Genomic DNA, 27,220 nt, shown 5'->3' with positions numbered 1-27,220 from the left:
CACCGTGGCCACCCCGTCCCTGGGGGGGGGACCGGGAGGGGGGGTCTCTGGGGGGCTTTGTTGCCGCGTTTGCACGCGGGGGCCGCGCTGGCGCTCCCGCCGCCCCGGCTTTCCCAGGGCTCCGCTTCCACCCTGCAGGGCCGAGATAAGGGCTCCGGCCCCGAGCCGGGCTCCCCCGCCGCCCCCGGGGACCGCTTGTGACAAACGAGATTAATGTCCCCGCCGCCACCTCGGCCGCCTGGCACAAAGGCGCCGGCCCGGGGGGGTCGGGATGCACGCAGAGCCCGGCTGGGCCGTGCCGGGGGGGGCCCACCGCGGCCGTGCACGCGCCCCCGGGGATGTGCAACCCGCTGCGGCCTTGCACGGCGTCACCGTGCCTCGACGCTGCCGGCGCCGCCTCGGACGGCCCGGGGCGGTGGGAGAGGGGCAGAGACGGCACGGGGTGCTGCTGCTGTGCAACCCCCCCCCCAGCACGCGCGGCCTGCACCGTCCCCCCCCCCGGGCCTGCGGGCAGCCCGCGCCGCGGCTCCGAGCCCTGCAGCGCGGGGGCCTTGGTGCATCGTCCCCTGCGCCCGTGGGTGCCAGGGGCTGGGTCACCCGCGGGTGCCGGACGCCCCGGCCGCGGCCACCTCGGCGGAGGGTAGCGGAGGCCCCCGGCTGCAGCGGCGGTGGCGGGGGGGGGGGTCGGGGGGCGCCGGGGGACCGCGGCGCATTAGCATTTTGATTAGCGCGGCGCCGAGCCCGGCCAGGGCCCGTTCCGGGAGGCTGCACCGCGGAGACGGCATCATCTGGGCTAGGCCCGGCTCATTAAAAATGCTTAACGAGGCCGGGAGCCGCCGGGCCCCGGGCTGGGGGGAAGGGGAGCCGCCCGCCGCCGCCGTCCGCCGCCGCAGCCCGCCGCGCTCGTCCCAACCGGCCCCGCGACGCCGGCGGGGCGCCAGAGCCGCCTGCCCGGACGCCGGGGCCCCGCGACGCCAGCGCGACGGGGCGGGCGTCGAGGCGCGGCGGGCTGCGGGGCCTCGTGTGCCGCGCGGGCTCTGGGCGCCGGCCCCCGCCGCCGCATCGTTAAAACCATATAAACATGTAAATCCCGGGCGGCCGCTGACAGCGCGTGATAAATGGCGCCGGCGGCCGAGCCGCCCCTTCCCCGCGGCGCGCCTCCCCCCTCGGCACCGCCGGGCCGCCCGGCCACACCTGGGCTCCGCCGCGGCCCAGCTGCGTTGCGGCATGGCGGCATCGCGGCATGGCGGCATCGTGGCATGGCGGCATCGCGGCATCGCAGCATCGCGGCATGGCGGCATGGCGGCATCGCGGCATCGTGGCATCGCGGCATGGCGGCATCGCGGCATGGTGGCATGGCGGCATCATGGCATCGCGGCATGGTGGCATTGCGGCGTCCGGGCACCCTGCGCTGCTGCTGGGTGCTGGCACCGGCACCGGGGCACCTGCATCACTGGGTGCCTGCACTGCTGCCGGGGTGCCTGCACCGCCGAGCTGCCCTGCACCACTGCCAGGGTGTCTGCAACCGCTGCTGGGGCACCCTGCACCACCAAAGTGCCCTGCACCACTGCTGGGGCACCCTGCACTGCCGAGATGCCCTGTGCCAATGCCGGGGCACCCTGCACCACTGCTGGGGCACCCTGCACCCCTGAGCTGCCCTGCACCACTGCCGGGGCAACCTGCAACCGCTGCCAGGGCACCCTGCACCACTGAGCTGCCCTGCACCACCACCAAGCTGCCCTGCACCGCTGCTGGGGCACCCTGCACCCCTGAGCTGCCCTGCACCAATGCTGGGGCACCCTGCACCGCCGAGCTGCCTTGCACCACTGCCGGGGTGTCTGCAACTGCTGCCAGGGCACCCTGCACCATTGCTGGGGCACCCTGCACCCCTGAGCTGCCCTGCACCGCTGCCAGGGCACCCTGCACCACCGAGCTGCCCTATGTCGCTGACGGGGTGTCTGCAGCTGCTGCCAGGGCACCCTGCACCCCTGAGCTGCCCTGCACCACTGCCAGGGCACCCTGCACCGCTGCCGGGGCACCCTGCACCACCGAGATGCCCTGCACCACCTCCAAGCTGCCCTGCACCGCTGCTGGGGCACCCTGCAACCGCTGCCAGGGCACCCATACTGCTGAGCTGCCCTGCACTGCTGGGGCACCCTGCACCCCTGAGCTGCCCCGCACCACTGCCGGGGTGTCTGCAACCGCTGCCAGGGCACCCTGCACCACCGAGCTGCCCTGTGCCGATGCCAGGGCACCCTGCACCGCTGCCGGGGCACCCTGCACTGCCGAGCTGCCCTATGTCGCTGCCGGGGTGCCTGCAACCGCTGCCGGGGCACCCATACTGCTGAGCTGCCCTGCACTGCCGGGGCACCCTGCACCGCTGCTGGGGCACCCTGCACCACCGAGCTGCCCTGCACCGCTGCCGGGGCACCCCGCACCGCCAAGGCCCTGCACCGCCGGGGCAGCACCCGCGCCGAGCCCCCTGCACCGCCGAGCCCCCTGCACCAGCCGAGTGCTGCCAGCACCCTGCTGCAAGCGGGGTCACCCAGCCCCCCCCCCCGGCCCCCGCCCAGCCCCCCGCGCCGGCCCCGCCGCGGGGCTAATTGGGGCCTAATCAGGCGGCGAGGCGCATGTGGCGGGGCGGTGATGCGCCATAAAGCCGGGTCCCCCGCCGCTCGGGGGGCCGCGGCGGCGGCGGGGCCGGGCGCACCTGGGCCGGGGGCCGGGGCGGCGGCGGGCGCGGGGGGCCGGGCGCGGGGGGCCGCGATCCATCACGGCGCGCGGGGGCCGGCGCAGATGCGCGCGGCGACAGGCCATCAGGGCCCCGCGCCGGCCGCCGCCGAGCCCACATGCGCCCGGCCGCCTCTAATGAGCCCCCGGCCGCCCCCGCGCCTCCCGGGGGGGCCCCCTGCGCCCAGCTGCCGCCCCGGCCCCCCCGCCCCGCCACGGCCCCCCGTGCGGCGCCGGGGACCCCCACGCAGCCCCCGTGCAATGCCATGTGCCCCCCCCATGCAGCATCAGTGTGGCCCCCCGTGCAATGCCATGTGCCCCCATGCAGCATCGGTGTGCCCCCCCCGTGCAATGCCATGTGCCCCCATGCACCCCCGTGTGCCCCCCCAGCTCTGTGCAATGCCATGTGCCCCCCCATGCAGCATCGGTGTGCCCCCCCCGTGCAATGCCATGTGCCCCACCATGCACCCCGTGTGCCCCCCCGTGCAATGCCATGTGCCCCCCCCATGCACCCCCGTGTGCCTCCCCGTGCAATGCCATGTGCCCCCCCTGCACCCCCGTGTGCCCCCCCGTGCAATGCCATGTGCCCCCCCATGCAGCATCGGTGTGCCCCCCCCAGCCCCCGTGTAATGCCATGTGCCCCCCATGCACCCCCGTGTGCCCCCCCAGCCCCCGTGCAATGCCATGTGCCCCCCCATGCACCCCCGTGTGCCCCCCCGTGCAATGCCATGTGCCCCCCCATGCACCCCCGTGTGCCCCCCCCGTGCAATGCCATGTGCCCCCATGCACCCCGTGTGCCCCCCCGTGCAATGCCATGTGCCCCCCATGCAGCATCAGTGTGCCCCCCCGTGCAATGCCATGTGCCCCCCCTGCACCCCCTTGTGCCCCCCCAGCCCCCGTGCAATGCCATGTGCCCCCATGCACCCCCTTGTGCCCCCCCAGCCCCCGTGCAATGCCATGTGCCCCCCCATGCACCCCCGTGTGCCCCCCCAGCTCTGTGCAATGCCATGTGCCCCCCATGCAGCATCGGTGTGCCCCCCCCGTGCAATGCCATGTGCCCCCATGCACCCCCGTGTGCCCCCCCGTGCAATGCCATGTGCCCCCCCTGCACCCCCGTGTGCCCCCCCGTGCAATGCCATGTGCCCCCCCTGCACCCCCGTGTGCCCCCCCGTGCAATGCCATGTGCCCCCATGCACCCCCGTGTGCCCCCCCGTGCAATGCCATGTGCCCCCCCTGCACCCCCGTGTGCCCCCCCGTGCAATGCCATGTGCCCCCCCTGCACCCCCGTGTGCCCCCCCGTGCAATGCCATGTGCCCCCCATGCACCCCCGTGTGCCCCCCCGTGCAATGCCATGTGCCCCCCCCTGCACCCCCGTGTGCCCCCCCGTGCAATGCCATGTGCCCCCCCATGCACCCCCGTGTGCCCCCCCGTGCAATGCCATGTGCCCCCCCATGCACCCCCGTGTGCCCCCCCAGCCCCCGTGCAATGCCATGTGCCCCCTCATGCACCCCCGTGTGCCCCCCCGTGCAATGCCATGTGTCCCCCATGCACCCCCGTGTGCCCCCCCGTGCAATGCCATGTGCCCCCCCCTGCACCCCCGTGTGCCCCCCCGTGCAATGCCATGTGCCCCCCCATGCACCCCCGTGTGCCCCCCCGTGCAATGCCATGTGCCCCCCCATGCACCCCCGTGTGCCCCCCCAGCCCCCGTGCAATGCCATGTGCCCCCTCATGCACCCCCGTGTGCCCCCCCAGCCCCCGTGCAATGCCATGTGCCCCCCCATGCACCCCCGTGTGCCCCCCCAGCCCCCGTGCAATGCCATGTGCCCCCCCATGCACCCCCGTGTGCCCCCCCAGCCCCCGTGCAATGCCATGTGCCCCCTCATGCACCCCCGTGTGCCCCCCCAGCCCCCGTGCAATGCCATGTGCCCCCTCATGCACCCCCGTGTGCCCCCCCCGTGCAATGCCATGTGCCCCCCATGCAGCATCAGTGTGCCCCCCCCGTGCAATGCCATGTGCCCCCCCATGCACCCCCGTGTGCCCCCCCACCCCGTGCAATGCCATGTGCCCCCCCATGCACCCCCGTGTGCCCCCCCGCCCCATGCAATGCTCTGCACCCCCCCGTGTGCCCCCCCCTGCATTGCTCCCCACCCCGTGCAGCCCCCCCATGCCCCATGCAATGCCGTGCCCCCCATGCACGCCTGGTGCCCCCCTCCCCCCAGCGCCGTGCCCCCCCCCCCAGCATCGGGGTGCCCCCCCCATGGTGCCGTGCCCCCCCCGGACCCCCCAGTGCCCCCCCCGAGCAAAGCCTTAGTGCCCCTGCAGGCAGCCCCACACCCCCGGTATAGACCCCCCCCCCCCGCCGTGTCCACCCCGTGTCCCCCCCCCACGGCCCATATCCCTCGTGTCCCCCCGTGTCCCCCATGCCCCCCCCCATGTCCCCCGTGTCCCCCAACCCCCCATGTGCCCCCTATGCGTGTGGCCCCCCCCGTGCCCCCCATATACCCCGTGTGCCCCCACGTGCCCCCACAATGTGCCCCACAGCACAGAGCTCCCCACACGCCCCCCCGCCACAGGACCCTGCCCCACGGTGCCCCCTTGGGCTCCTGGTGCCCATGCTGCCCCACAGCAGCCATCCCGCCCCACAGCACCCATCCCGCCCCACGACGCCCATCCTGCCCCATGGTGCGCATCCTGCCCCACAGCAGCCATCCAGCCCCACAGCAGCCATCCCATCTCATAGCAGCCATCCCACCCCACAGCACCCATCCCGCCCCATGGCAGCCATCCTGCCCCACAGCAGCCATCCCACCCCACAGCACCCATCCCGCCCCACGACGCTCATCCTGCCCCACAGCGCCCATCCTGCCCCACAGCAGCCATCCCATCTCATAGCAGCCATCCCACCCCACAGCACCCATCCCGCCCCACAGCACCCATCCTGCCCCACACCACCCATCCCATCTCATAGCAGCCATCCTGCCCCACAGCACCCATCCCGCCCCACAGCACCCATCCCGCCCCACGACGCCCATCCTGCCCCACAGCACCCATCCCGCCCCACAACACCCATCCCACGTGACAGCACCCATCCTGCCCCACAGCAGCCATCCTGCCCCACGGCACCCATCCCGCCCCATGGTGCCCATCCCACCCCACAGCACCCATCCTGCCCCACAGCAGCCATTCTGCCCCACAGCGCCCACCCAGACCTCCGTGCCCCCCCCAACAGGGGTCTGCAGCAGGTCCAGCCAGGCCCTTGCAAGCGCGTGGGGCTGAGCCCCATAGCCGTGCCTGGGAGGGGGCCACGGGGGCCGGGTGCTGCAGCCCCACGGCAGCCTGTGGGGCTGAGGCTGTGGGGTGTGGTGTGCCCCGGCCCCACGGCGGCATGTGGGGCTGAGGCTGTGGGGTGCGGTGTGCCCCGGCCCCACGGCGGCATGTGGGGCTGAGGCTGTGGGGTGCGGTGTGCCCCGGCCCCACGGCGCCCCACGGCACGGGGGCTCCGCAGTGGTGGCTCCCCGGGTCCCACATGTCGCTCGCGGCACCTAGCGGGGGAAGGCGGCAGGGCCGGGCCACCCCTGCCCCACGGCAGCGCTGCCCCACAGCGGGGCCTGCCCAGCCCCACGGCAGCCTGGCCCAGCCCAGCCCCACGGCAGCCTAGCCCCACAGCGGGGCCTGCCCAGCCCCACGGCAGCCTGGCCCAGCCCAGACCCACGGCAGCCTAGCCCCACAGCGGGGCCTGCCCAGCCCCACGGCAGCCCGGCCCAGCCCAGACCCACAGCAGGGCCAGTCCTGCCCCATGGCAAGGCCAGTCCAGCCCCACAGAGAGGCCAGCTCGGCCCCACGGCAGGGCCAGCACAGCCCCACAGCAGCCCAGCCCCCTGCAGAGCCCCACGGCAAGGTCAGCCCAGCCCCATGGCAGCCTGGCCCCCTGCAGCGCTCCACGGCAAAGGTCCAGCCCCACAGCAAAGGTCCAGCCCCACAGCAGCCCAGCCCCATGCAGAGCCCCATGGCAGCCCAGCCCAGCCCCACAGCAGCCCAGCCCCACACAGAGCCCCACAGCAAGGCTCCAGCCCCACAGCAGCCCAGCCCCATGCCCCATGCAGAGCCCCATGGCAGGACCAGCCCAGCCCCATGGCAACCCAGTTCCCTACAGAGCCCCACAGCAAGGGTCCAGCCCCATGGAAGCCCAGCCCAGCCCCACAGAGAGGCCAGTTCAGCCCCATGGCAACCCAGCCCCCTGCAGAGCCCCATGGCAAGGGTCCTGCCCCACGGAAGCCCAGCCCTGCCCCACAGCAGGGCCAGCCCAGCCCCACAGAGAGGCCAGTTCAGCCCCACAGCAGCCCATCCCCCTGCAGAGCCCCACAGCAGGGCCAGCCCAGCCCTACGGCAGCCTGACCCCATGCAGAGCCCCATGGCAAGGGTCCAGCCCCACAGAGAGGCCAGTTTAGCCCCACGGCAGCCCAGCCCCCTGCAGAGCCCCATGGCAAGGGTCCAGCCCCACAGCAGCCTGGCCCCATGCAGAGCCCCACAGCAGGGCCAGCCCAGCCCCACAGGGTGCCGGGGCAGCCCCCAGGCGAGGGGGGAGCCCAGAGGAGCCCAGCAGGCACCGGGATGGGGGGGGGGACACGTCTTTACTGCCGCCCGCTCACACGGGCTGGGCCATGGGGGGCCCGGCAGCCCCCTCGGCACCCCCGGCCCCCCGGGGCCCCCCCGGCGGCCAGTGCAGCACCGCGTGCCGCCGCGACGCGTCCCGGCAGTCGAAGTAGTTGATGCGCAGCCGCTGCGCCATCCGCCGCCCCAGGAGCTCCAGGCACTGCGGGGCCAGGGGCAGCCGGGCAGCGGCCGGCCCGAGGCCACGGTGATGGGCTCCCCGGGCGCAGGGCTGGCCCAGGGAGGGGGGGGGGGGGTCCCCGTGCCCCCCAGCACCCCCCCCGGCCTCACCTGGTAGTTGCGGGAGAGGGTGGTCAGCGAGATGGGCTCCAGGCCGTAGCCGCCGAGCACCAGCGCGTAGTAGGGGACGCCGGAGGCTGCAAGACAGCGTGGGGCAGGGGGTGAGCGCCCGGCCGGGGGGCGGCTTAGGGGGCAGGTTGGGGGTCTGGGGGGGCCGCACTGTTCTCCTGGGCCGTGAGGCGGATGTAGATCTGGTGCAGGGGCTGCTGCCGCCACAGGCGTCCCCGGACGTGGAGCTGGTAGGAGCCGCCGGGGTGGTCGATGACCAGGCGCCACTTGTGCAGGGAGCTGAGCAGCAGCCACAGCCCCGCCGCCACCCCGTAGCAGCAGAGCCACGTCAAGAACTGCTCCTCCTGCGTGGGCACGGCACGGCGTGCAGAGCCCGTGTGGGGCACGGGATGCAGCGCCCGTGTGGGGCACGGGATGCAGAGCCCGTGTGGGGCACAGGCACGGGATGCAGCACCCGTGTGGGGCACAGGCACGGGATGCAGCGCCCATGTGGGGCACAGGCACGGGATGCAGCACCCGTGTGGGGCACAGGCACGGGATGCAGCGCCCATGTGGGGCACAGGCACGGGATGCAGCACCCGTGTGGGGCACAGGCACGGGATGCAGAGCCCGTGTGGGGCACGGGATGCAGAGCCCGTGTGGGGCACAGGCATGGGATGCAGCGCCCGTGTGGGGCACGGGATGCAGAGCCCGTGTGGGGCACAGGCATGGGATGCAGCGCCCGTGTGGGGCACGGGATGCAGAGCCCGTGTGGGGCACAGGCACGGGATGCAGCGCCCGTGTGGGGCACGGGATGCAGCGCCCATGTGGGGCACAGGCACGGGATGCAGAGCCCGTGTGGGGCACAGGGATGGGATGCAGCGCCCGTGTGGGGCACGGGCATGGGATGCAAAGCCCGTGTGGGGCACGGGCATGGGCATGGACTACGGTTGCATGATGCCCACCACGGGCTACAGGACAAGGAATGGTCAGAGGCTGCAGGACCCTGGCCCAGGACATGGTGTGGGGCACGGCTGGGGGCTGCAGGACTGTGATCCACGACTCAATGTGGGGCATGGCCGGGGGCTGCAGGACCCTGGCCCAGGGACACGGTGTGGGGCACGGCCCAGAGCTGCAGGACCCCTGCATGGAGCACAGCACAGAGCTGCAGGACCCTGGCCCAGGACTCAGTGTGGGGCATGGTGTGGAGCTGCAGGACAGGACATGGTGTGGGGCACGGGCGGGGGCTGCAGGACAGGACATGGTGTGGGGCACGGCCGGGGAATGCAGGACAGGACATGGTGTGGGGCACGGGCGGGGGCTGCAGGACAGGACATGGTGTGGGGCACGGCCGGGGAATGCAGGACCCCCACATGGAGCATGGCATGGAGCTGCAGGACCCTGGCCCAGGACACGGTGTGGGGCACGGCATGGAGCTGCAGGACAGGACATGGTGTGGGGCATGGCCGGGGGCTGCAGGACCCTGACCCAGGACTCAGTGTGGGGCATAGCCAGGGGCTGCAGGACTGTGATCCAGGACACGGTGTGGGGCACGGCCGGGGGCTGCAGGACCCTGACCCAGGGACACGGTGTGGGGCACGGTCGGGGGCTGCAGGACCCCTGCATGGAGCACAGCACGGAGCTGCAGGGCCCTGGCCCAGGACTCAGTGTGGGGCATGGGCAGGGGCTGCAGGACCCTTGCCCGGGGACATGGTGCGGGGCACGGCATGGAGCTGCAGGACAGGACATGGTGTGGGGCACAGGCGGGGGCTGCAGGACCCTGGCCCAGGGACACGGTGTGGGGCAGGGCCGGGGGCTGCAGGACCCACAGCACGGCGCGGCAGCCCTGCGCTCTGGCCCGGGGGGGCCGCGGCCCTCCGTACCCTCTCCACCTCGTGGAGGAAGCTCCAGCTGACGGCACTGACGACGAGGAGGAGCAGCCCCTTCCACAGCGTGCTCTTGTAGTACTCCATGACGTACCCTGCGGGGACGCGGCTGCCGGGGAGGTGCCGGCGCGAGGGGGCCACGGCCCACGCGTCCCCCCCGCTCACCTTGCATCCGCCGCAGCTGGAAGGGGTGGTAGGGGTTGGCCCGCATCTTCCGCAGCAGCCCCTGCTCGGCGTCGGGCAGCACGCTGCTCCACCGCGCCAGCGGGCCGTGGGACAGGGCCCGGCGCAGCCACGCCGGCGGCTCCGTGCCGGGGGCCGGGGCGGAGGGGCCCCCGCGGAGCCCCCGAGCCGAGGGCACCTGCCGCCCGCCCTCCTCCGCGCCCGCCGGGACGGATCCCGCGGGAAAGCCGGCTCCTAGGGGACGCGGCAAACCCGCCTCGCGCTGCAAGCGGCAACGCCCCTCGCCGCAGCCCCGCTGGGTGCCGGTGCCGCCCCGGGGGTTCCGGAGCGAGCGCCCCGGCAACGCGCCGCGGAGCAGGGAGCCAGGCGGGAGAGGCGCCCCGAGGCCGCGGCCCTTTATTGCATAGCGCCAGGCGCTGCGGCGCCTGGGAAAACCCTACAAAACCGGGGAGGGGGGATACAAAACGCGGGGGGAGCGGGGCAGGGGGGCGTCCTGAGTCCTTATTGCTGCCGCGGCCCGCGGGGCTCCCGGTGGCGGGTGCTGCCGGCGGGTCGGGCCTCCCTACGCCGTGTCCTGGGCCGAGGGCTCGTCGGCGGCCGTGAGGAGCCGGTGCAAGCACTGGCGGAGGGCGTCTTGGCCCCGGTACGCCTTCTTCATCCCGCGGGGCAGGTAGCGGCAGGAAGACAGGTTGAGGTAGGTGAGGGTCGGGCAGCCGAGGAGGAGGGCGCTGCGGGGAAGCGGGGACACCGTGAGCCGCGGGGACACCGGGAGCCACCGAGGGAGAGGGGCCACGGCTGCCATCCAGGCTGCCGCTTCCTCCCCTCCCTAGATGATTTGGGCACCCGGACCCCCCCGGCACCCAGGGGACCCTCCCGGCACCCAGGGGACCCCCCCGGCACCCAGCTATTCCCTGCTTCCCCCCTCCACGTGTTCCGCACCCTGCACCGTCGCCCCCGCAGCCCCGGCTCTGCCCCCTCGCCAGCCCACCGCCCTCCTCCCCGCAAACGCAGGCCTCGGGGCTCCTCGCCGCCCGCCCGCTCTCCCTGGCCGGCGGGGCCCGGCTCACCTGACGGTGCCGAGGGTGACCTTGGTGCCGGTGAGGTTGAGGGAGCGGAGGGCGGCGCCGGCGGGGCCCTGGGCGAAGGCGGCCAGCGCCTGCTCCAGGTCGCGCTCGCCGAAGCTCTGGCCGGCCAGGTCGAGCTCGCGCAGGCTGTGCCGCCACTTCCCGGTGAGCAGCGCGCTGCCCCGCGCCGGCCGCACCAGCTGCCCCGCGCTGCCGTACAGCCCCAGGTGCAGCTGCTCCAGGTCTGCCGCAGAGCAGAGACGGTTGGCGCGGCCCCGTCCCCTGTCCCCCGTCCCCCGTCCCCGTCCCCCCCCCGAGGCCGCGCTCACCGGGGCAGGGCAGCGCCTGCAGCCCCTGGGGCGTGACGCGGGAGCAGCCGCGCAGGTCGAGCACGCGCAGCTGCGCCGAGGCGTGCAGGATGCGCTGCAGCACGCCGTCGCTGACGAAGGAGTACGAGGTGGTGGCCAGGCACAGCTCCTCCAGCTGCGGGAAGCCGGGGCCCGCGGGGGCCGCGCGGGGGCTCGCCTTCGGCGACCAGATCACGTTGAGCAGGCGCAGCACCTGGGGGGGGCGGGGGGGGGGACACGGGGAGGGCCGCGGGAGCCAGGTTGGGGGGCCCCGGAGCCCTCGCCCGCCCGCGGCACGGAGGAGATGCGCGAGGCGGGGATGCTCCCCGGCCGCAGCCGAGGGACGCGGGATGGGGCCGGACGGAGCGGCCCGTCCCGGGGGAGGCGGCGCGGCCGGGCGTACCTGCAGCTGGGGACAGGCTGCCTGCAGCTGCTCCACGGGGACCTGGAAGTGCTGGCTGCTCTGCTTGACCTCCGTGTTCACCTCGAGGAGCCGCAGGCCGGGGCAGCAGCCGCTCTGCGGAGAGCGCGCGAGGCAGCTGAGCAGCACCCGCATCCCGCCCGGAAAACCTCGGACCCGGCTCTACCCCGGCACCGCCGGGAGACCGCCGCCACCCCAGAGCTGGGCGCTGCGAGCGCCGGAGCCGCCTCAGCAGCACCCGGCTCCCGGATGCCACGCGTGCCATTAAAGTCAGCAGCTCCGCGGATCCAACCCCTCTGCCCCACGCGTCCCCCTGCCCCACGCAGAGCCGCGGCAGGGCCCACCCCCGCCTCCCGCTTACCGCCAGCGCGGCCACGATGGCGCTCAGGCGGGAGCTGTAGGTCAGCCAGAGCTGCCGCAGCCGGCTGCCGCCCACCTCCAGGAAGGTCACCACGGCCGAGGCGTCCACCTGCAAGCACCGGCGGGCTCGGGCGCAGCTCCGGGGGGGCTGGACGGGCAGGGACCCCCCCCCCCACACACACACAGCCCACCTGGGAGTTCTGCAGGTTCAGGCTGTGGAGGCGGGGGCAGCGGGCGGCCAGGCCGGCGAGGGCCTCCGCGGTGACCCCGCTGCAGTGGGACAGCTTGAGGGAGGCGAGGAGGGGGCAGCAGTCCTGCAGCGCCTGCCGGGCAGAGGAGAGCGGCCGGGAGAAGGGGGGGCTGGGGACCGGGGGGAGGAGCCCAGGGGCTCGTCCCCACCGCCAGAGCCGCCCCCGTCACCCGGAGGGGACGGGGGAGCACCAGAAGGCCAGCGCGCGGGCGGCGGCGGGCCCAGGCGCTGCCGACGTCCTAGAGCATCTCCCGAGCGACGATCTCCCTGCCCGTCACCCGGGTGCCACCGCCACCAGAACCCCTGCGCGGTGGCCACGGGCGCGGGTGGCCCCCGAGGCGCGGGGACAGCAGCGCCCTGCTCACCTCGAGCACGAAGGGCACGTGGCTCTTCCAGCGGCAAAGCACGAAGTCCCGCAGAAGCGAAAACCTGCGCGGGGAAGGGAGGTGCGGAGGCCGCCGCGCCCCAGGCCGTCCCGGCGGCGAGGGGCCCCCAGCGCGCGGCACCCACCTGCTCGCCGCCAGCCACCGCACCGTGCCCAGGACCCTCTTCTGCACCGGCGGCGGGCGCTTCTTGCCCGGCTCCCCCCAGCAGAAGCCCAGCGAGACCTTCTGCCAAAGCACCGGCTCGGAGGCTGCGCCGTACCACAGCCGGCACACGCGGGCGGCCCTGGGGACGCAGACCCCCGTCACGCCGGCGCCGCCGCCTGCCCCCCCGCGCCCGGCGGTCACCGGTAGGCGCCCGGCAGCCGCAGCCGGCACTCCGGAGCGTGCCGCAATCCCGGCGGGACGCGGGTCCCCACCTGCAGAGGAAGGGCACGGCGCCGTCGCGGGCCACCACGGGCTCGAAGATGCGCACCAGGAGCTCCACGGGCAGCCGCTCGCCCCAGGAGCTCTGAGCAGCGCCGGCCGAGCTCGCCGGGGCCGCGCGGCTCTCGGGAGCCGCCGCCGGGGCCCTTTCTTCCTCTCGCCTCCTCTTCCTCGCCGGGGGGCCCCGCGCCGGCCTCTTCTTGCCGGCGGCCGCCTGCGCCCCGGCGCTGGGGATGACGAGCAGCACGCCGTCGTCCGTCTCGTGCACCACGTCGTCGGGCGCCGCTCCCCTGCGGGTCCGTCTCCGGCGGGCTCGGCCCCGGGCGCCGCGGCGCGGGCGGGTGGCGGTGGCGGTGGCGGTGCCCCCCCCGCGGCCGGCCGGGGCGCCTGGCTCGGCCATGGGGGCTACTCGGGGGGCGCGGCGCGGCGCGGCGGGGCTGGGGACAGGGCGACGGCGTGAGGGCCCCCCCCCCCCCCGCGCCAGGACCCCCGGCCAGGCCCTGCGGCCCGGCCCCTGCAATGGGGTCTGCGGGGGGGGGGGGGGGCCGGGACCCCCTCCCTATGGGGGGGTGCCCAGGTTCCCCTCTCTATGCGGGGGGCGGTTCTGGGTCCCTGGGGGGTCGCAGTCCCGGGGGGGGGGGCTTCATCCCTGTGCAGGGCTCATGGTCCCTGGGGATCCCCAGGCCTTGGGGGGGGGCAGCTCCTGCTGGGGGGCTGTGGTGACATGGGGGGGGGGCCCAGTCCCCTGTACCTACGGGGCCCCTGGGGGGGGGAGCCTGGCCCTGGTACCTATGAAGGTCCTTGCTGGGGGGGGGGTCCAGCCCCCATAGCTATGGGGGTCCCGGGGGGGCCCAGCTCCTGTTGGGGGGCTGTGGTGCCATGGGGGGGGCCCAGCCCTGGAACCTATGGGGGTCCCGGGGGGGGGGGCAGCCCCAGTACCTACAGGGGTCCCGGGGGGGGGGCTCTGCCCTGGTACCTATGAAGGTCCTTGCTGGGGGGGGTCCAGCCCCCATAGCTATGGGGGTCCCGGGGGGGCCCAGCTCCTGTTGGGGGGCTGTGGTGCCATGGGGGGGGCCCGGCCCTGGTACCTATGGGGGTCCCGGGGGGGGGTCCTAGCCCCGGGGGAGGGTCCGGCCCCGGTAGCTCTGGGGGTCCCAGGGCCGGTCGGGGGGCGGCGGTCCCGTGCCGGGGGGGGTCCCGGTGCCGGTGGCGGTGCGGAGGCCCAGCCGGGGGGGCCGAGCAGGCCGGGGCGGGGGGAGGCCCCGGCGGCGGCGGGGGAGGGACGCGGCCGCGCACTTCCGGGGCGGCGGCGGCGGCGGCGGCGCGTGGGAGCGGAGCGGGCCGGACCGGGCCGGGCCGGCGGTGAGTGGTGCCGCCGCGGCGGGGGGGGGGCGGGGGGGGAACCGGGGGGACCGGGCAGGGAGGGGGGACGGGGTTGGGGGGCGCCGCTCACCTGCCGCCCGCTCGGCTCCGCCGCCCGCCGCCATCTTGTACCGGGGGGGCGCGGGGCGGGGCGCGGCGCCGCGCGGGCCGGGGCGGGGGGGGAAGGGGGGCCGGGCCGGGCCGGGCCGAACCGGACCGAAGCGGAACAGAACGGACCGAACCGGGACGGACCGGAAGGAACCGGACCGGAAGGAACCAAACCGGAACGGACGGGAATGGACCGGACCGGAATGAATGGAACCGGAGCGGACCGGACCGAACCGGAGCAGAACAGACCGAACCGGAACGGAACAGACCGAACCGGAACGGACCGGAATGGAACAGACCGGAATGAATGGAACTGGAACGGACTGGACCGAACCGGAGCAGAACAGACCGAACCGGAATGGAACAGACCGAACCGGGACCGGCCGGAATGAATGGAACCGGAACGGACCGGACCGAACCGGACCAGACTGAACCAGACCGGAACAGAACAGACCGAACTGGAGCGGAACAGAACGAACTGAAGCAGAATGGACCGAACCACACCGGAGTGGACTGCAACGAACTGGAAGGAATGGACCAAACTGGATCAGAATGGACTGGAACAAACCGGACCAAACCAAACCGGACCGGACAGAACCGGACTGGACCAGAACGGACTGAACCAGACTGGATCAAACTGGAACGAAGCCGATCAGAATGGACTGGAGCGAACCAGACCAAACCGAACCGGACCGGACAGAACCGGACTGGAGCAGAATGGACCGAACCAGACTGGATCAAACTGGAACAAAGCCGATCAGAATGGACTGGAACGAACTGGATCAAACTGAACCAGAACAGACCGGACTAGACCAGACCGGAACGAGCTGGACCGAACCGGCCCAGACCGGACCGAACTGGCCTGGCCGCCATGAGGCCCCATGCGACGACGCCCGGCCCGGCCCGGCGCGACGCCCCTCGCTGCTCCGCGCCCCCCCGCCTCCCTCGCGCCGCCCCCCCGTGCGCCCCGCCGGCGGGGAGGCGTTCCCGGTGTGGGGGGGGGCCGCCGCTCCGCCCCGACGCGCCCCTCTCTTGCAGCGATGGCCGACCTCCGGCGTCCCGGCGTCCCCCCGTGACAACCCGGCTTGGCCAGAGCGGTTCGGCCGCCCGCCCGCAGCGCCCAGGTGAGGCGGGTGCCGGGGGGGGGGGGGTGGGCCGGGGGGGGAGCCGCCGGCGGGCTGACCGGCCCCGTCGTCTCGCCGGCGGCAGGATGGAGCGGCTGGACGCCGCCGCGGCGAGCCGGGACCCGCTGCGCCACGTCCTGGTGGCCCTCTTCGCCATGGGCTCCTGGCTCTCCGTCAACTCGCTCTGGGTGGAGCTGCCCGTCGTCGTCAAGCTTCTGCCCGAAGGTGAGGGGCCGCGGGAGGGGGCTGCCCCACCGCTGTGCTGGCCGTGGGGCACGGCCGCGTCCCCCGGGCCCCCGCGAGCGCCGCGCCGGCCCCGCGAGCACAAAGGCAGGAAGGGAAGACCCTTCCGGCCCCGGGGGAGGCCGCGGTGGGAAAGGATGCGAAGCCGCGGGGTTTCGGCGGCGTCAGAGGCACGTCCCACCCCGCCGGACCGGGGGGCCGTGGGGAGGAGAGGGGCTGCGGGAGGTGTGGGGCTCGCGGGGCGCCGTGCCATGAGCCAGCTCTGTCTTTGCCCCCGCCAGGCTGGAGCCTGCCCGCCTACCTCTCCCTGCTCATCGCGCTGGGCAACGTGGGCCCGGCGGCGGTGACCCTGGCGCAGCGGCTGGCCCCGGGCAGCCTGGACGAGCGGCGCGTCATCTACGGCATCCAGGCGCTGGCGGTGGCGGCCGCCTTCTTCCTGGCGCTCTTCTGGGACCACGCCGTGGCCGTGGCCGGGCAGGACCGCAGCGTCGCCTACCTCGTGCTGGCCTTCGCGCTGGCCACCCTCTGCTGCACCTCCAACGTCACCTTCCTGCCCTTCATGTGCCGCTTCCCGCAGGCCTTCGTCCGCACCTTCTTCATCGGGCAGGGCCTGAGCGCCCTGTTCCCCTGCGTGCTGGCGCTGGCGCAGGGCGTGGGGCAGGTGGAGTGCCCCAACGGCACCCAGCCCCGCTACCTGCAGGAGCGTTTCCCCGCCACCGTCTTCTTCTGGCTCACGCTGGCGCTGCTGGCCACCTCGGCGCTGGCCTTCCTGGCGCTGGTGGCGGGGCCCGGTGCCCCGGAGCGGCCCGGCACCTCCAAGGAGAGCGTGGCCGCCGAGGAGTCCTTCCCGCTGCAGGACGGCGCCGCGCCGGCAGACGGCCCCGCGCCGGGGACCCCGGCACCCGGCACCCGCCCGCCGCGGCGTACCGCCTACCTGCTGGCGCTGCTGGCCGCCTCCAACGCCCTCACCAACGGCGTGCTGCCCGCCGTGCAGAGCTACTCGTGCCTGCCCTACGGCGCCCTGGCCTTCCACCTCGCCGTGGTGCTCAGCAACGTCGCCAACCCCCTGGCCTGCTTCGCCGCCATGTTCCTGCTCTGCAGGTGGCTGCGGGGCGGTGGGCGCGGCGCCCACGGGCGCCCCGGGGCGCTCGCCTGACCCCCTTTCCTCCCGCCCCCCAGGTCGGCCGTGGGCCTGGCCGCCATCTCGGCGCTGGGAGCGGCGTTCGGCGCCTACCTGATGGCGCTGGCTGCCCTCAGCCCCTGCCCGCCCCTGGTGGGAAGCGCCCTGGGCACGGCGCTGGTGGTGAGCCGGGGCCCTGGGGGCCGCGGGGGGGGGGTGGCGCTGGGCTCCGCTACCCCCTTCCCGTCGCTCCGGAGGGTTTCCCACCCCCGGGAAAGGTGGGGGTGGGTCCCGGGCCACCATCCCACGGGGGTGCGGGGTGTCCCCAGCCCCGTGGCTGCGTGGGGCGGGTGGGGGTGGGTCCCGGGCCACCATCCCGCGGGGGTGCGGGGTGTCCCCAGCCCCGTGGCTGCGTGGGGTGGGTGGGGGTGGGTCCCAGGACACCATCCCACGTGGGCACGGGGTGTCCCCAGCCCCATGGCTGCGTGGGGCGGGTGGGGGTGGGTCCCGGGCCACCATCCCACATGGGTGCGGGGTGTCCCCAGCCCCATGGCTGCGTGGGGTGGGTGGGGGTGGGTCCCGGGCCACCATCCCATGTGGGTGCAGGGTGTCCCCCCCCCCAGCAGCTGTGTGGGGCGGGTGGGGGTGGGTCCCGGGCCACCATCCCACATGGGTGCGGGGTGTCCCCAGCCCCATGGCTGCGTGGGGCGGGTGGGGGTGGGTCCCGGGCCACCATCCCACGTGGGTGTGGGGTGTCCCCCCCCCCCAGCAGCTGGGTGGGGGTGGGTCCCGGGCCACCATCCCACGTGGGCGCGGGGTGTCCCCAGCACCCACTTGCATCGCCATGGGGTGCCCTCCGGGGCTGCCCCAGCCCGTGGGGCGGGACGTGGGGCTCACGGGGTGCCCCCCCCCCCTCCAGGTGCTGTCGTGGATCCTCTTCGTGGGGCTCTTCTCCTACCTGAAGGCCGTGGCGGGCAGCCTGCTGCACGAGGCCGGCCGCGGCGCGCTGCTCTGGTGCGGGGCCGCCATCCAGGCGGGCTCGCTGCTCGGCGCCCTCGCCATGTTCCCCGCCGTCAGCGTCTACCGCCTCTTCCGCAGCGGCCAGGACTGCGTCGACAGCTGCGCCGCCTGAGCGCGGCCCCCCCGCCGCCCCCCCCCCCCCCCCCGGGGCCCCCCGGCTGCACCCATATACCTCACTGAGGCCGGGGGCTCGTGCCCGCGCCGCCCGGCCCCTCGCTGTTACCCCCCCGGGGCAACCTGGGGGCTGCCAGAGCTGGAATAAAGTTTTGTACTGCCGCGGCGCGGGGCTGCTCTGTTCGCTGGGGGGGGGGGGGGGGGGGCACCCATGGGTGCTGGGGCGAGGCGGTGTGCACCCCGGGGACACGCTGGTGGCATCGGGGAGGGGGGGGGATCCGGCCAGTGGGTCCTCTGAGGCCTCTGCCGGCCCCTGCACCGGGACCCCCCTTCTGAGCCCCCCCCGGGCAACCCCGACCCCGCACCGGGACCCCCCCCAGTCCCGCCTACCCCACACCGGGACCCCCTCAGCCCCACTGACCTTGCTCCAGGACCCCCCCCTTCTGAGCCCCCCCCCGGCCCCCCCCCGGGACCCCCCCCCCGGTCTGAGCCCCCCTGGCCCCATAGCGGGACCCCCCCCGGCGACCCCCCCCCGGGACCCCCCTTCTGAGCCCCCCTCGCCCCACTCCGGGACCCCCTCAGCCCCACTGACCTTGCTCCAGGACCCCCCCCTTCTGAGCCCCCCCGGCCCCGCACCGAGACCCCCCCGGTCTGAGCCCCCCTGGCCCCATAGCGGGACCCCCCCGGCGACCCCCCACCGGGACCCCCCTTCTGAGCCCCCCCGGCCCCGCACCGGGACCCCCTCAGCCCCACTGGCCCCGCGACGGGACCCCCCAGCCCCGCCGACCCCGCACCGCCCCCCCGACGGCCCCGCCCCCCCGCGGGCCCCGCCCCCCCCACGTGCCCGCCCCCCCACGTGCCCGCTGCCCGCTCCCGCCGCGCCGCGCGCCACCCCCTCGCCCCGCCCCCCGCCCGCAGGGGGCGTGTCCGGCGGCCGCCACGCCCCCTCTGGCCATTCGCGCGAAGGGCCGGCGGCGGCCAATCGGCGCGCGCGGCCGGGCGCGAGGGCCGGGCGCTCCGCCTCTCCCTCTCGCCCCGCCCAATGGGCGCCGCGCTGGCGGCGGCGGGGCGGGGGAGCGGCCCGCCCCCTCCCCGAGGGGACGGCCAATGGGCGCGGCTGCCGCGCGTGGCGGGGCGGGGCGTCGGGGCGGGCCAATGGGCGCGCGCGGAGGGGCGGGGCGGGGCGGGGCGGGCCCGGGCCGGGCCGGGGCGGGCGGCGGCAGGTGACAGCGGACATGGGGCTGCGGCGGACGGTGAGGAGGACTGCGGCCCCGGGCCGCCCCCCGCGACCCCCCCCGCCCGCCCCCGGCACCGCCCCCGCCGCCCCCGCCCCGCCCCGCCCCCCGGCACCGCCCCGGGACCCCCCCGGGACCCCCCCGCGCCTCCCCCGGGAGAGCCCCCCGCGCCCCCCCGCGCCGCTCCCGCACCCCGGTGACCCCCGGGACACCGCTCGGGACCTCCCGGGAGTTCTCTGGGACCCCCCCGGACCCCCCCGGGACCGCACCGGGACCGCACCGGGACAGCCCCCCCGGGACCCCCCCCACGGCAGCACCGGGAGAACCCCCCCCCCCGGCACCCACTCGGGACCCTCCCCAGGACCCCCCCGTGCCACTCCCGCACCCCCGGGACCCCCCCGGGACTTCTCTGGGACCCCCCCGGGCCCCCCCGGGACCGCACCGGGACCGCACCGGGACAGCCCCCCCGGGACCCCCCCCACGGCAGCACTGGGAGACCCCCCCCCCCGGCACCCACTCGGGACCCTCCCCAGGACCCCCCCGTGCCACTCCCGTACCACCGGGACCCCCCCGGGACTTCTCTGGGACCCCCCCGGGACCCCCCCCGGGACAGCACCGGGACCGCACCGGGACCCCCCTGGGACCGCACCGGGAGACCCCCCCCACTGTCCCGTCCTGCCCCCCCGGGACCCCGCTGGAGAGTCCCCTGAGGCCGCCCCGGGACAGCCCCGCTGGGACCCCCCCCGAGCCCCCCGGACCCCCCCGTACACTGCCGGGACCCCCCCGGGACTCCCCCGCTGGCCCCCCGTGCTGCGGCCCCCGCGATATCCCCACGGGCCCCGGGACACCCCCGAGCCCCCGGGTTACCCCCATAGACCCCCCCGCGATAGCCCCCCCCCGGGCTGCCCCCATGGGAACCCCTGAGGGATTCCCCCAGCACCCCCCTCTGGGGACCCCCCCCTCTTTGGGGACACCCCCCGGGGTATCCCCCGGGACCCCCCCGCCCCCCTCGGTGACCCCCCCTTTGGGGATACCCCTAGGGAGTCCCGCTGCCCCCAGCCCCCCCCCCCCGGGGCCCAGGGCTCCCCCCTCCCCCAAAGGAGCCCCCCGGGGGGGGGTCCCTGCCCCCCCGGCCCACCACCCCCGCGGGGACACCGCCAAGGCCGGCCGAGGCCACCAGGGCTGCGGGACACTGCGGCCTTGGTGCCCCCCCCCCCGCCAAGGCCGGGACAGGGGACAGGAGGGGCCCCCCCCCCACCTGGGAGCAGCCCGGGCTGCGGAGGGCGACCCCGGTGCGGCCGTGCCCCACTGCGGGGACCCGCTGCGGGGGGCCCTGTGCAGCGTGTGGGGCGCGTGTGTGGGGCGTGTGCGGGGCGGCGTGTGGGGCAGCCCGCGTGTGGGGCGGTGCATGGGGCAGCACGTGGGGCAGCGTGCGTGGGGCAGTGCGTGGGGCAGCACATGTGGGGCAGCACACAGGGCAGTGCGTGTAGGACAGCGCATGTGGGGCAGCACGTGTGGGGCAGCCCATGTGGGGCAGCACACATGGGGCAGTGCATGGGGCAGCCTGTGTGGGGCAGCCTGCAGGGCAGCCTGCGTGGGACAGCACGTGTGGGGCAGCCTGTGGGGCAGTGTGTGTGGGGGGCGATACGTGGGGCAGTGTGCCAGGCAGCACGTGTGGGGCAGCCTGCATGGGGCATCCCGTGGGGCAGTGCGTGGGGGGGCAGCCCGCGGGGGGCAGCGCATGGGGGGCAGTGTGTGGGGCAGCCCGCATGGGGCAGCCCGTGTACGGCAGCCTGCAGAGCAGCATGTGGGGCAGCACGTGTGGGGCAGTGTGTGTGGGGCAGTGCGTGGGGCAGCCCGCAGTGGGCAGCCTGCATGGGGCAGCGTGAGGGGCAGTGCGTGTGGGGCAGTGCGTGTGGGGCAGTGTGTGGGGCAGCCCATGTAGGGCAGCCTGCGGGGCAGCATGTGTGGGGCAGCATGTGTGGGGCAGTGTGTGTGGGGCAGTGCGTGGGGCAGCCCACGCTGGGCAGCCTGCATGGGGCGGTGCGTGGGGCAGCATGTGTGGGGCAGCATATGTGGGGCAGTGCATGGGGCAGCGCGAGGGGCATCCCGTGGGGCAGCGCGTGGGGCATCCCATGGGGCAGTGCATGGGGCAGCGCGTGGGGCATCCCGTGGGGCAGCGCGAGGGGCATCCTGTGGGGCAGCGTGTGGGGCAGTGCGAGGGGCATCCCGTGGGGCATCCCGTGGGGCATCCCGTGGGGCAGTGCGTGGGGCATCCCGTGGGGCAGCGCGTGGGGCAGCGCGTGGGGCAGCATGTGTGGGGCAGCATGCGTGGGGCAGCGCGTGGGGCAGCGCGTGGGGCAGCGTGTGGGGCATCCCGTGGGGCAGCGTGTGGGGCAGCGCGTGGGGCAGCGCCTCCGGCTCAGACTCTCCCCCCCAGGTGCAGCTCTGCCGCCTCCGCAGCCCCCGGCTGCCCCCAGCGCCTCCCTCCCGCCAGCACGCCGCCGCCCCGGCCCCACGGTGAGCCCAGACCCCCCCCCAGCACCCCCCCCCGCGCCCCACGGCGCCGTGGGGCTGACGCCTCTCCCCCGGCAGGCCGCGGTGGGCGCTGCTGCGGCCGGCGCTGCTGGGGCTGGGGCTGGCGTTGCCGCTGGCGGGGGCCTGGTACGCCCGGGCCGAGCGGCACCAGCGCCGCAGGCTGTGGCTGCTGCTGGACGGCGTGGGACGCTTCGGCAGGTGGGGGCCGCGGCGGCGGCGGTGGCGGGGGGGGGCAGCCCGCGGTGACCCCCCCCCCCGGGCCCGGCTGAGCCCCCCCCCCCGGCACCCGCAGGTCGCTGGCCGTGGGCGTGCGCATCTCCGTGGACTACTGGTGGACGGCCAACGTGGTGCTGCGGGGCGTGGACGAGGTGGGCGACCCCCCCCCCGCCCCCCCGGGGGACGTGGGGCGGCGTGGGGCAGCGTGGGGCAGCGGGCGCTGACGTGTCCCCCCCCGGCTCCTCGCCCCGCGCCAGGCCAGCGCGGCGTTCAAGGCGGGGATGTCGTGCTGCCACCAGCGAGCCGCCGACCGCCTGGTGCGCGGTGCCCTCCGCAACGGCGGCCTCTACATCAAGCTGGGCCAGGGGCTCTGCTCCTTCAACCACCTGCTGCCCCCCGAGTACGTCGCCACCCTCCGCGTCCTGGAGGACCGGGCCCTGCAGCGGGGCTACCGCGAGGTGAGGGCCGCGGGGACGCCGCGGGGACGCCGCCGCGGGCCTGGGGACGACGACGGCCCGGGCGTAGGGACATCTCCACCCCGGGCGCGGTGACACCGCCGTACCGGGCACGGGGACACCCCCACCCCAGGTGTGGGGACGCTGCCACCCTGGGCGCAGGGACACTGCCACCCTGGCTGTGGGGACACTGCCACCCTGGGTGTGGTGGCTCCGCCACCCCAGATTTGGGGACGCCACCGTGTCCCCTGGGTGTGGGGACAGTGCGGCCCCAGGCAGAGGGACAACCCCACCCTGGGTATGGGGACACCACCGTCCTGGGTATGGGGGCAGTTCGGCCCTGGGCACAGGGACGCCGCCACCCTTGACATGGGGACAGTGCCACCCTGGGTATGGGGACACCACCAGCCTGGATGTGGGGACACCATGGTCCCGGGGATGGGGACGCAACCACCCTCAGTATGGGGACACCACGACCCTGGTTATGGGGACACCATGGTCCCAGGCATGGGGATGCAACCACCCTTGACACGGGGACAATGCCACCCTGGGTATGGGGACACCACTACCCTGGATGCGGGGACACCATGGTCCCAGGGATGGGGACACCACCACCCTGGACATGGGGACAGTGCCACCCTGGGTAGGGGGACAGCACCATCCTGGATGTGGGGACACCACAGTCCCAGGCATGGGGACACCACCATCCTGGATGTGGGGACACCATGGTGCCAGGCATGGGGACGCAACCACCCTTGACACGGGGACAATGCCACCCTTGGTATGGGGACACCACCAGCCTGGATGCGGGGACACCATGGTCCCAGGGATGGGGACACCACCACCCTGGACATGGGGACAGTGCCACCCTGGGTAGGGGGACAGCACCATCTCGGGTATGGGGACACCACAGTCCTGGGCACAGAAACACCACGACCCTGGGTATGGGGACACCAGCACCCCGGGCTTGGGGCCACCATGGCCCCCCGCGCGCAGGTGGGGCCGGGGCTGGGTGGCTCCCTGCCTCCGGTGGCAGGGGACAGGCGGGCCGCCGCGCCGTGGGGCCGCCCCACGTGCCCGCGACGCCCTGCTGCCCCACGTGCGTGGCCGCAGGTGGACGAGCTCTTCCTGGAGGACTTCCAGACCACGGCGGCGGGGCTCTTCCAGGACTTCGACTACGAGCCGGTGGCCGCCGCCAGCCTGGCGCAGGTGCACAGGGCCACGCTGCAGGACGGCACGCCGGTGGCCGTGAAGGTGGGAGCCGGCCGAGCGGGGACCCCCGCGTGCCGGTGGGGGGGGACACGGGGCGGGGGGGGGACCGACGCGCCGTGCCGCGCAGGTGCAGTACATCGACCTGCGGGACCGCTTCGACGGCGACATCCGCACGCTGGAGATCCTGCTGCGCATCGTCGAGTTCATGCACCCCAGCTTCGGCTTCAGCTGGGTGCTCGAGGTACCGGCCCCCGGGGGGGGGGTGGCAGAGACCCCCGCGCGGGCCCCCCCCGTCCCCGGGGCGCGCTGGGACCCCCCCGTGCGTGTGCCGCCAGGACCTGAAGGGCACGCTGGCCCAGGAGCTGGACTTCGAGAACGAGGGCCGCAACGCCGAGCGCTGCGCCCGCGACCTGCGCGACTTCAGCTACGTCGTGGTGCCCCGCGTGCACTGGGACAAGTGCAGCAAGGTGGGGACGGGGACGGGGACCGGGGGGACCGGGGAGAGCAGGGACCACGAAAGGGACGGCGGGCGTGATGGGGACCGGGGCGTGCAGGGGCTGGGGACCAAGGCAGCAGGGACCGCAGGGTGGCGGGGACAGCGGGGACCAGCATGGCAGGGACGATGGGTGCAGCAGGGACCACGGTGAGAGGGACAGTGGGCACAGCAGGGACCAAGGGGGCAGGACCACAGGGACAGCAGGGACCAGCATGGCAGGGACGATGGGCACAGCGGGGACCAGGGTGGCAGGGACGATGGGCACGGTGGGGACGAGAGTGGCAGGGACAGCAGGGACGAGGGCGGCAGGGACGATGGGCACAGTGGGGACCACAGGGACAGTGGGGATCAGGGGGACAAGGACCACGGGCACAGTGGGGACCAGAGTGACAGGGACCACAGGGACAGCAAGGACCAGTGTGGCAGGGACAATCAGCACAGCAGGGACCACAGGGACAGTGGGGATCAGGGGGACAAGGACCACGGGCACAGTGGGGACCAGAGTGACAGGGACCACAGGGACAGCAAGGACCAGTGTGGCAGGGACAATCAGCACAGCAGGGACCACAGGGACAGTGGGGATCAGGGGGACAAGGACCACGGGCACAGTGGGGACCAGAGTGACAGGGACCACAGGGACAGCAAGGACCAGTGTGGCAGGGACAATCGGCACAGCAGGGACCACAGGGACAGTGGGGACCAGGGGGACAGGGACGATGGGCACAGCAGGGACCAGGGTGGCAGGGACCAGGGGGACAGGGATGATGGGCACAGTGGGGACCACAGGGACAGCAGAGACCAGGGCAGTAGGGACGATGGGCACAGCAGGGACAGCAGGGAGCAGGGTGGCAGGGACCACGGGCACAGCAGGGACCAGGGCAGCAGGGACAGTGGGGAGCAGGGTGGCAGGGACCACGGGCACAGCAGGGACCAGGGTGGCAGGGACCAGGGGGACAGGGATGATGGGCACAGTGGGGACCACAGGGACAGCAGGGACCAGGGCAGTAGGGACGATGGGCACAGCAGGGACAGCAGGGAGCAGGGTGGCAGGGACGATGGGCACAGCAGGGACCACAGGGACAGCAGGGACGAGGGTGGCAGGGACAATGAGCACGGTGGGGACCACAGGGACAGTGGGGATCAGGGGGACAAGGACGATGGGCACAGTGGGGAGCAGAGTGGCAGGGACAGCAGGGAGCAGGGTGGCAGGGGCCACGGGCACAGTGGGGGCCGGAGGGGCAGGGACAGCAGGGAGCAGGGACCACAGGGACAGCAGGGACCAGGGGGACAGGGACGATGGGCACAGCAGGGACCACAGGGACAGCAGAGCAGTGCCAGCACTGCGGCAGGGCAGGGGGCTCCCGGGGCAGGGACCGGCTGGGGCTGAGCCCCCCCCCCAGCGCTGGGGGCCAGCCCTGACCCCCTCCTTCCCCCCCCCGCAGCGGGTGCTGACGGCCGATTACTGCGAGGGCTGCAAGATCACCAACGTGGAGGGCATCCGGAGCCAGGGCCTGGGCGTGCAGGACGTGAGTGAGGGTGACGGGGCCCCCCCGGTCCCCCCCCCGCCGTGCCCCGGGGCCGGGGGGGCAGCGGGGGCCGAGGTGGTCCCGGGGCTGAGCCGCCCTCGCCCGCAGGCTGCCGACAAGCTCATCCGGGTGTTCGCCGAGCAGATCTTCTACACGGGCTTCATCCACGCGGACCCGCACCCCGGGAACGGTACGGGGCCCGGTGGGGGGGTGATGGACACCGGGGGGGGGTACCCGGCCCCGCAGTGGGGCTGGGGGCCCACGGCAGCCCCCGGGGCTGACCCGCTCGGCGTTGCAGTGCTGGTGCGCAGGGGCCCCGACGGCAAAGCCCAGCTCGTCCTCCTCGACCACGGCCTCTACGAGTTCCTCAGCGAAAGGTGAGCTGAGGTTTTGGGGGGGGGGGGGGCCGCAGGGCCACCGCGGGGGCCCCCCCCGGCGCCGCTGACGGGCGCCCGCGGCCCAGGGACCGGACAGCACTGTGCCAGCTCTGGAGAGCCATCATCCTGCGCGACGACGCGGCCATGAAGACGCGCTCGGCCGAGCTGGGCGTCAAGGGTGAGCCGGGCCCTCGCCGCCCCCCACCCCCCCCCGGTGCCCCCCACCCCCCCGGGGCGCCGCAGCCCCGGCCTCACGCCGCGGCCCCCCCCCCCCCCAGACTACTTCCTCTTCTGCGAGATCCTCATGCAGCGGCCCATCCACATGGGGCAGCTGGCGCTGGCCAACGTGCTCACGCGGGAGGAGACGGCCTACATGCAGGACATGGCCAAGCACCACTTCGAGCGCATCATGCGCGTGCTGCGCGACCTGCCCCGGCCCATGCTGCTCGTCTTCCGCAACATCAACACCGTGCGCAGCATCAACGTGGCCCTGGGGGCCCCCGTCGACCGCTACTTCCTCATGGCCAAGAGGTGAGCTGGGGAGGGGGGGGGGGGCTCGGCCGGGCACTGCTGGGCCCCCCCCCGGCCTCACGCCCTCCGTCCTGCAGCGCGGTGAGGAGCTTCAGCCGGCTCAGCGGGCAGAAGTCCTCCGGCCTCCGCGGCAGCAGCGGCTTCCGCTGGCTCAGGGTAGCGTGGGAGAGCCTCAAATTCGAGGTTGCCCTCAGGTAAGGGCCGGGGCCTGGGGGGGGGGGGGACGGCGGGGGCGGCGGCGGAGGGGCGCGTGCCCACACCCGGGCTGCCCCGCCGCCTCCGCCCCCCCAGGCTGGAGACCATCTCCATGAAGCTGACGGCCTCCGTCCTCCGCCTCCTCGCCTCCTGGGGCCTGCTGGCCCAGAGCGAGCGGATCTACGAGTACCTCCAGGCCTAGCGCCCCGGCCCTCGCTGCTGCAGCCCCGGGGGGGGGGGCCCGGGCTCGCCCCGGCACCGGCTGACCCCCCCCCCCAATAAACCCCCGGTGCCCGCGGGCGCCGCGCACCCACGCTGCCTACGGTGTTCGGCGCTGCCCCGCCGGCCGGCGAGGGGACG

At 75.1% G+C, this 27,220-nt stretch overlaps 4 protein-coding genes across 4 annotated transcripts; 2 read left to right on the top strand and 2 right to left on the bottom strand.

The window, feature by feature from the left end:
* Window positions 1-7,375: 7,375 nt before the first annotated feature.
* TMEM249 (transmembrane protein 249) lies at window positions 7,376-9,765 on the bottom strand. The gene is made up of 5 exons (XM_064505513.1): window positions 9,720-9,765; window positions 9,498-9,649; window positions 7,841-8,033; window positions 7,672-7,757; window positions 7,376-7,543 (listed from the first exon to the last, which is right to left on the bottom strand). Exons 1-5 carry the CDS (start codon window positions 9,763-9,765, stop codon window positions 7,376-7,378), a joined length of 645 nt encoding a protein of 214 aa, XP_064361583.1.
* A 346-nt stretch (window positions 9,766-10,111) lies between these two features.
* FBXL6 (F-box and leucine rich repeat protein 6) lies at window positions 10,112-13,388 on the bottom strand. Its single transcript, XM_064505512.1, has 9 exons — window positions 12,982-13,388; window positions 12,690-12,848; window positions 12,545-12,608; window positions 12,121-12,252; window positions 11,931-12,038; window positions 11,552-11,665; window positions 11,131-11,362; window positions 10,805-11,045; window positions 10,112-10,465 (listed from the first exon to the last, which is right to left on the bottom strand). The coding sequence occupies exons 1-9, from the start codon at window positions 13,386-13,388 to the stop codon at window positions 10,300-10,302; spliced, it is 1,623 nt and encodes a 540-aa protein (XP_064361582.1). The 3' UTR covers window positions 10,112-10,299.
* Window positions 13,389-14,245: 857 nt separating this feature from the next.
* Window positions 14,246-18,241, top strand: SLC52A2 (solute carrier family 52 member 2). Its single transcript, XM_064507972.1, has 6 exons — window positions 14,246-14,350; window positions 15,497-15,582; window positions 15,668-15,807; window positions 16,107-16,926; window positions 17,005-17,128; window positions 17,865-18,241. The coding sequence occupies exons 3-6, from the start codon at window positions 15,669-15,671 to the stop codon at window positions 18,075-18,077; spliced, it is 1,296 nt and encodes a 431-aa protein (XP_064364042.1). The 5' UTR covers window positions 14,246-14,350; window positions 15,497-15,582; window position 15,668; the 3' UTR covers window positions 18,078-18,241.
* Window positions 18,242-19,262: 1,021 nt separating this feature from the next.
* Window positions 19,263-27,173, top strand: ADCK5 (aarF domain containing kinase 5). Its single transcript, XM_064507971.1, has 15 exons — window positions 19,263-19,332; window positions 21,755-21,834; window positions 21,910-22,050; window positions 22,145-22,220; window positions 22,326-22,526; window positions 23,637-23,777; window positions 23,863-23,976; window positions 24,071-24,202; window positions 25,674-25,757; window positions 25,866-25,947; window positions 26,056-26,134; window positions 26,221-26,312; window positions 26,413-26,665; window positions 26,743-26,859; window positions 26,957-27,173. Exons 1-15 carry the CDS (start codon window positions 19,315-19,317, stop codon window positions 27,060-27,062), a joined length of 1,716 nt encoding a protein of 571 aa, XP_064364041.1. The 5' UTR covers window positions 19,263-19,314; the 3' UTR covers window positions 27,063-27,173.
* The last annotated feature ends 47 nt before the right edge of the window (window positions 27,174-27,220 follow it).

The sequence above is a fragment of the Dromaius novaehollandiae genome, chromosome 2 (assembly GCF_036370855.1).
Source record: "Dromaius novaehollandiae isolate bDroNov1 chromosome 2, bDroNov1.hap1, whole genome shotgun sequence".
NCBI lineage: Eukaryota > Metazoa > Chordata > Aves > Casuariiformes > Dromaiidae > Dromaius > Dromaius novaehollandiae.
This window is presented reverse-complemented; position numbering and strand designations above follow the sequence as displayed.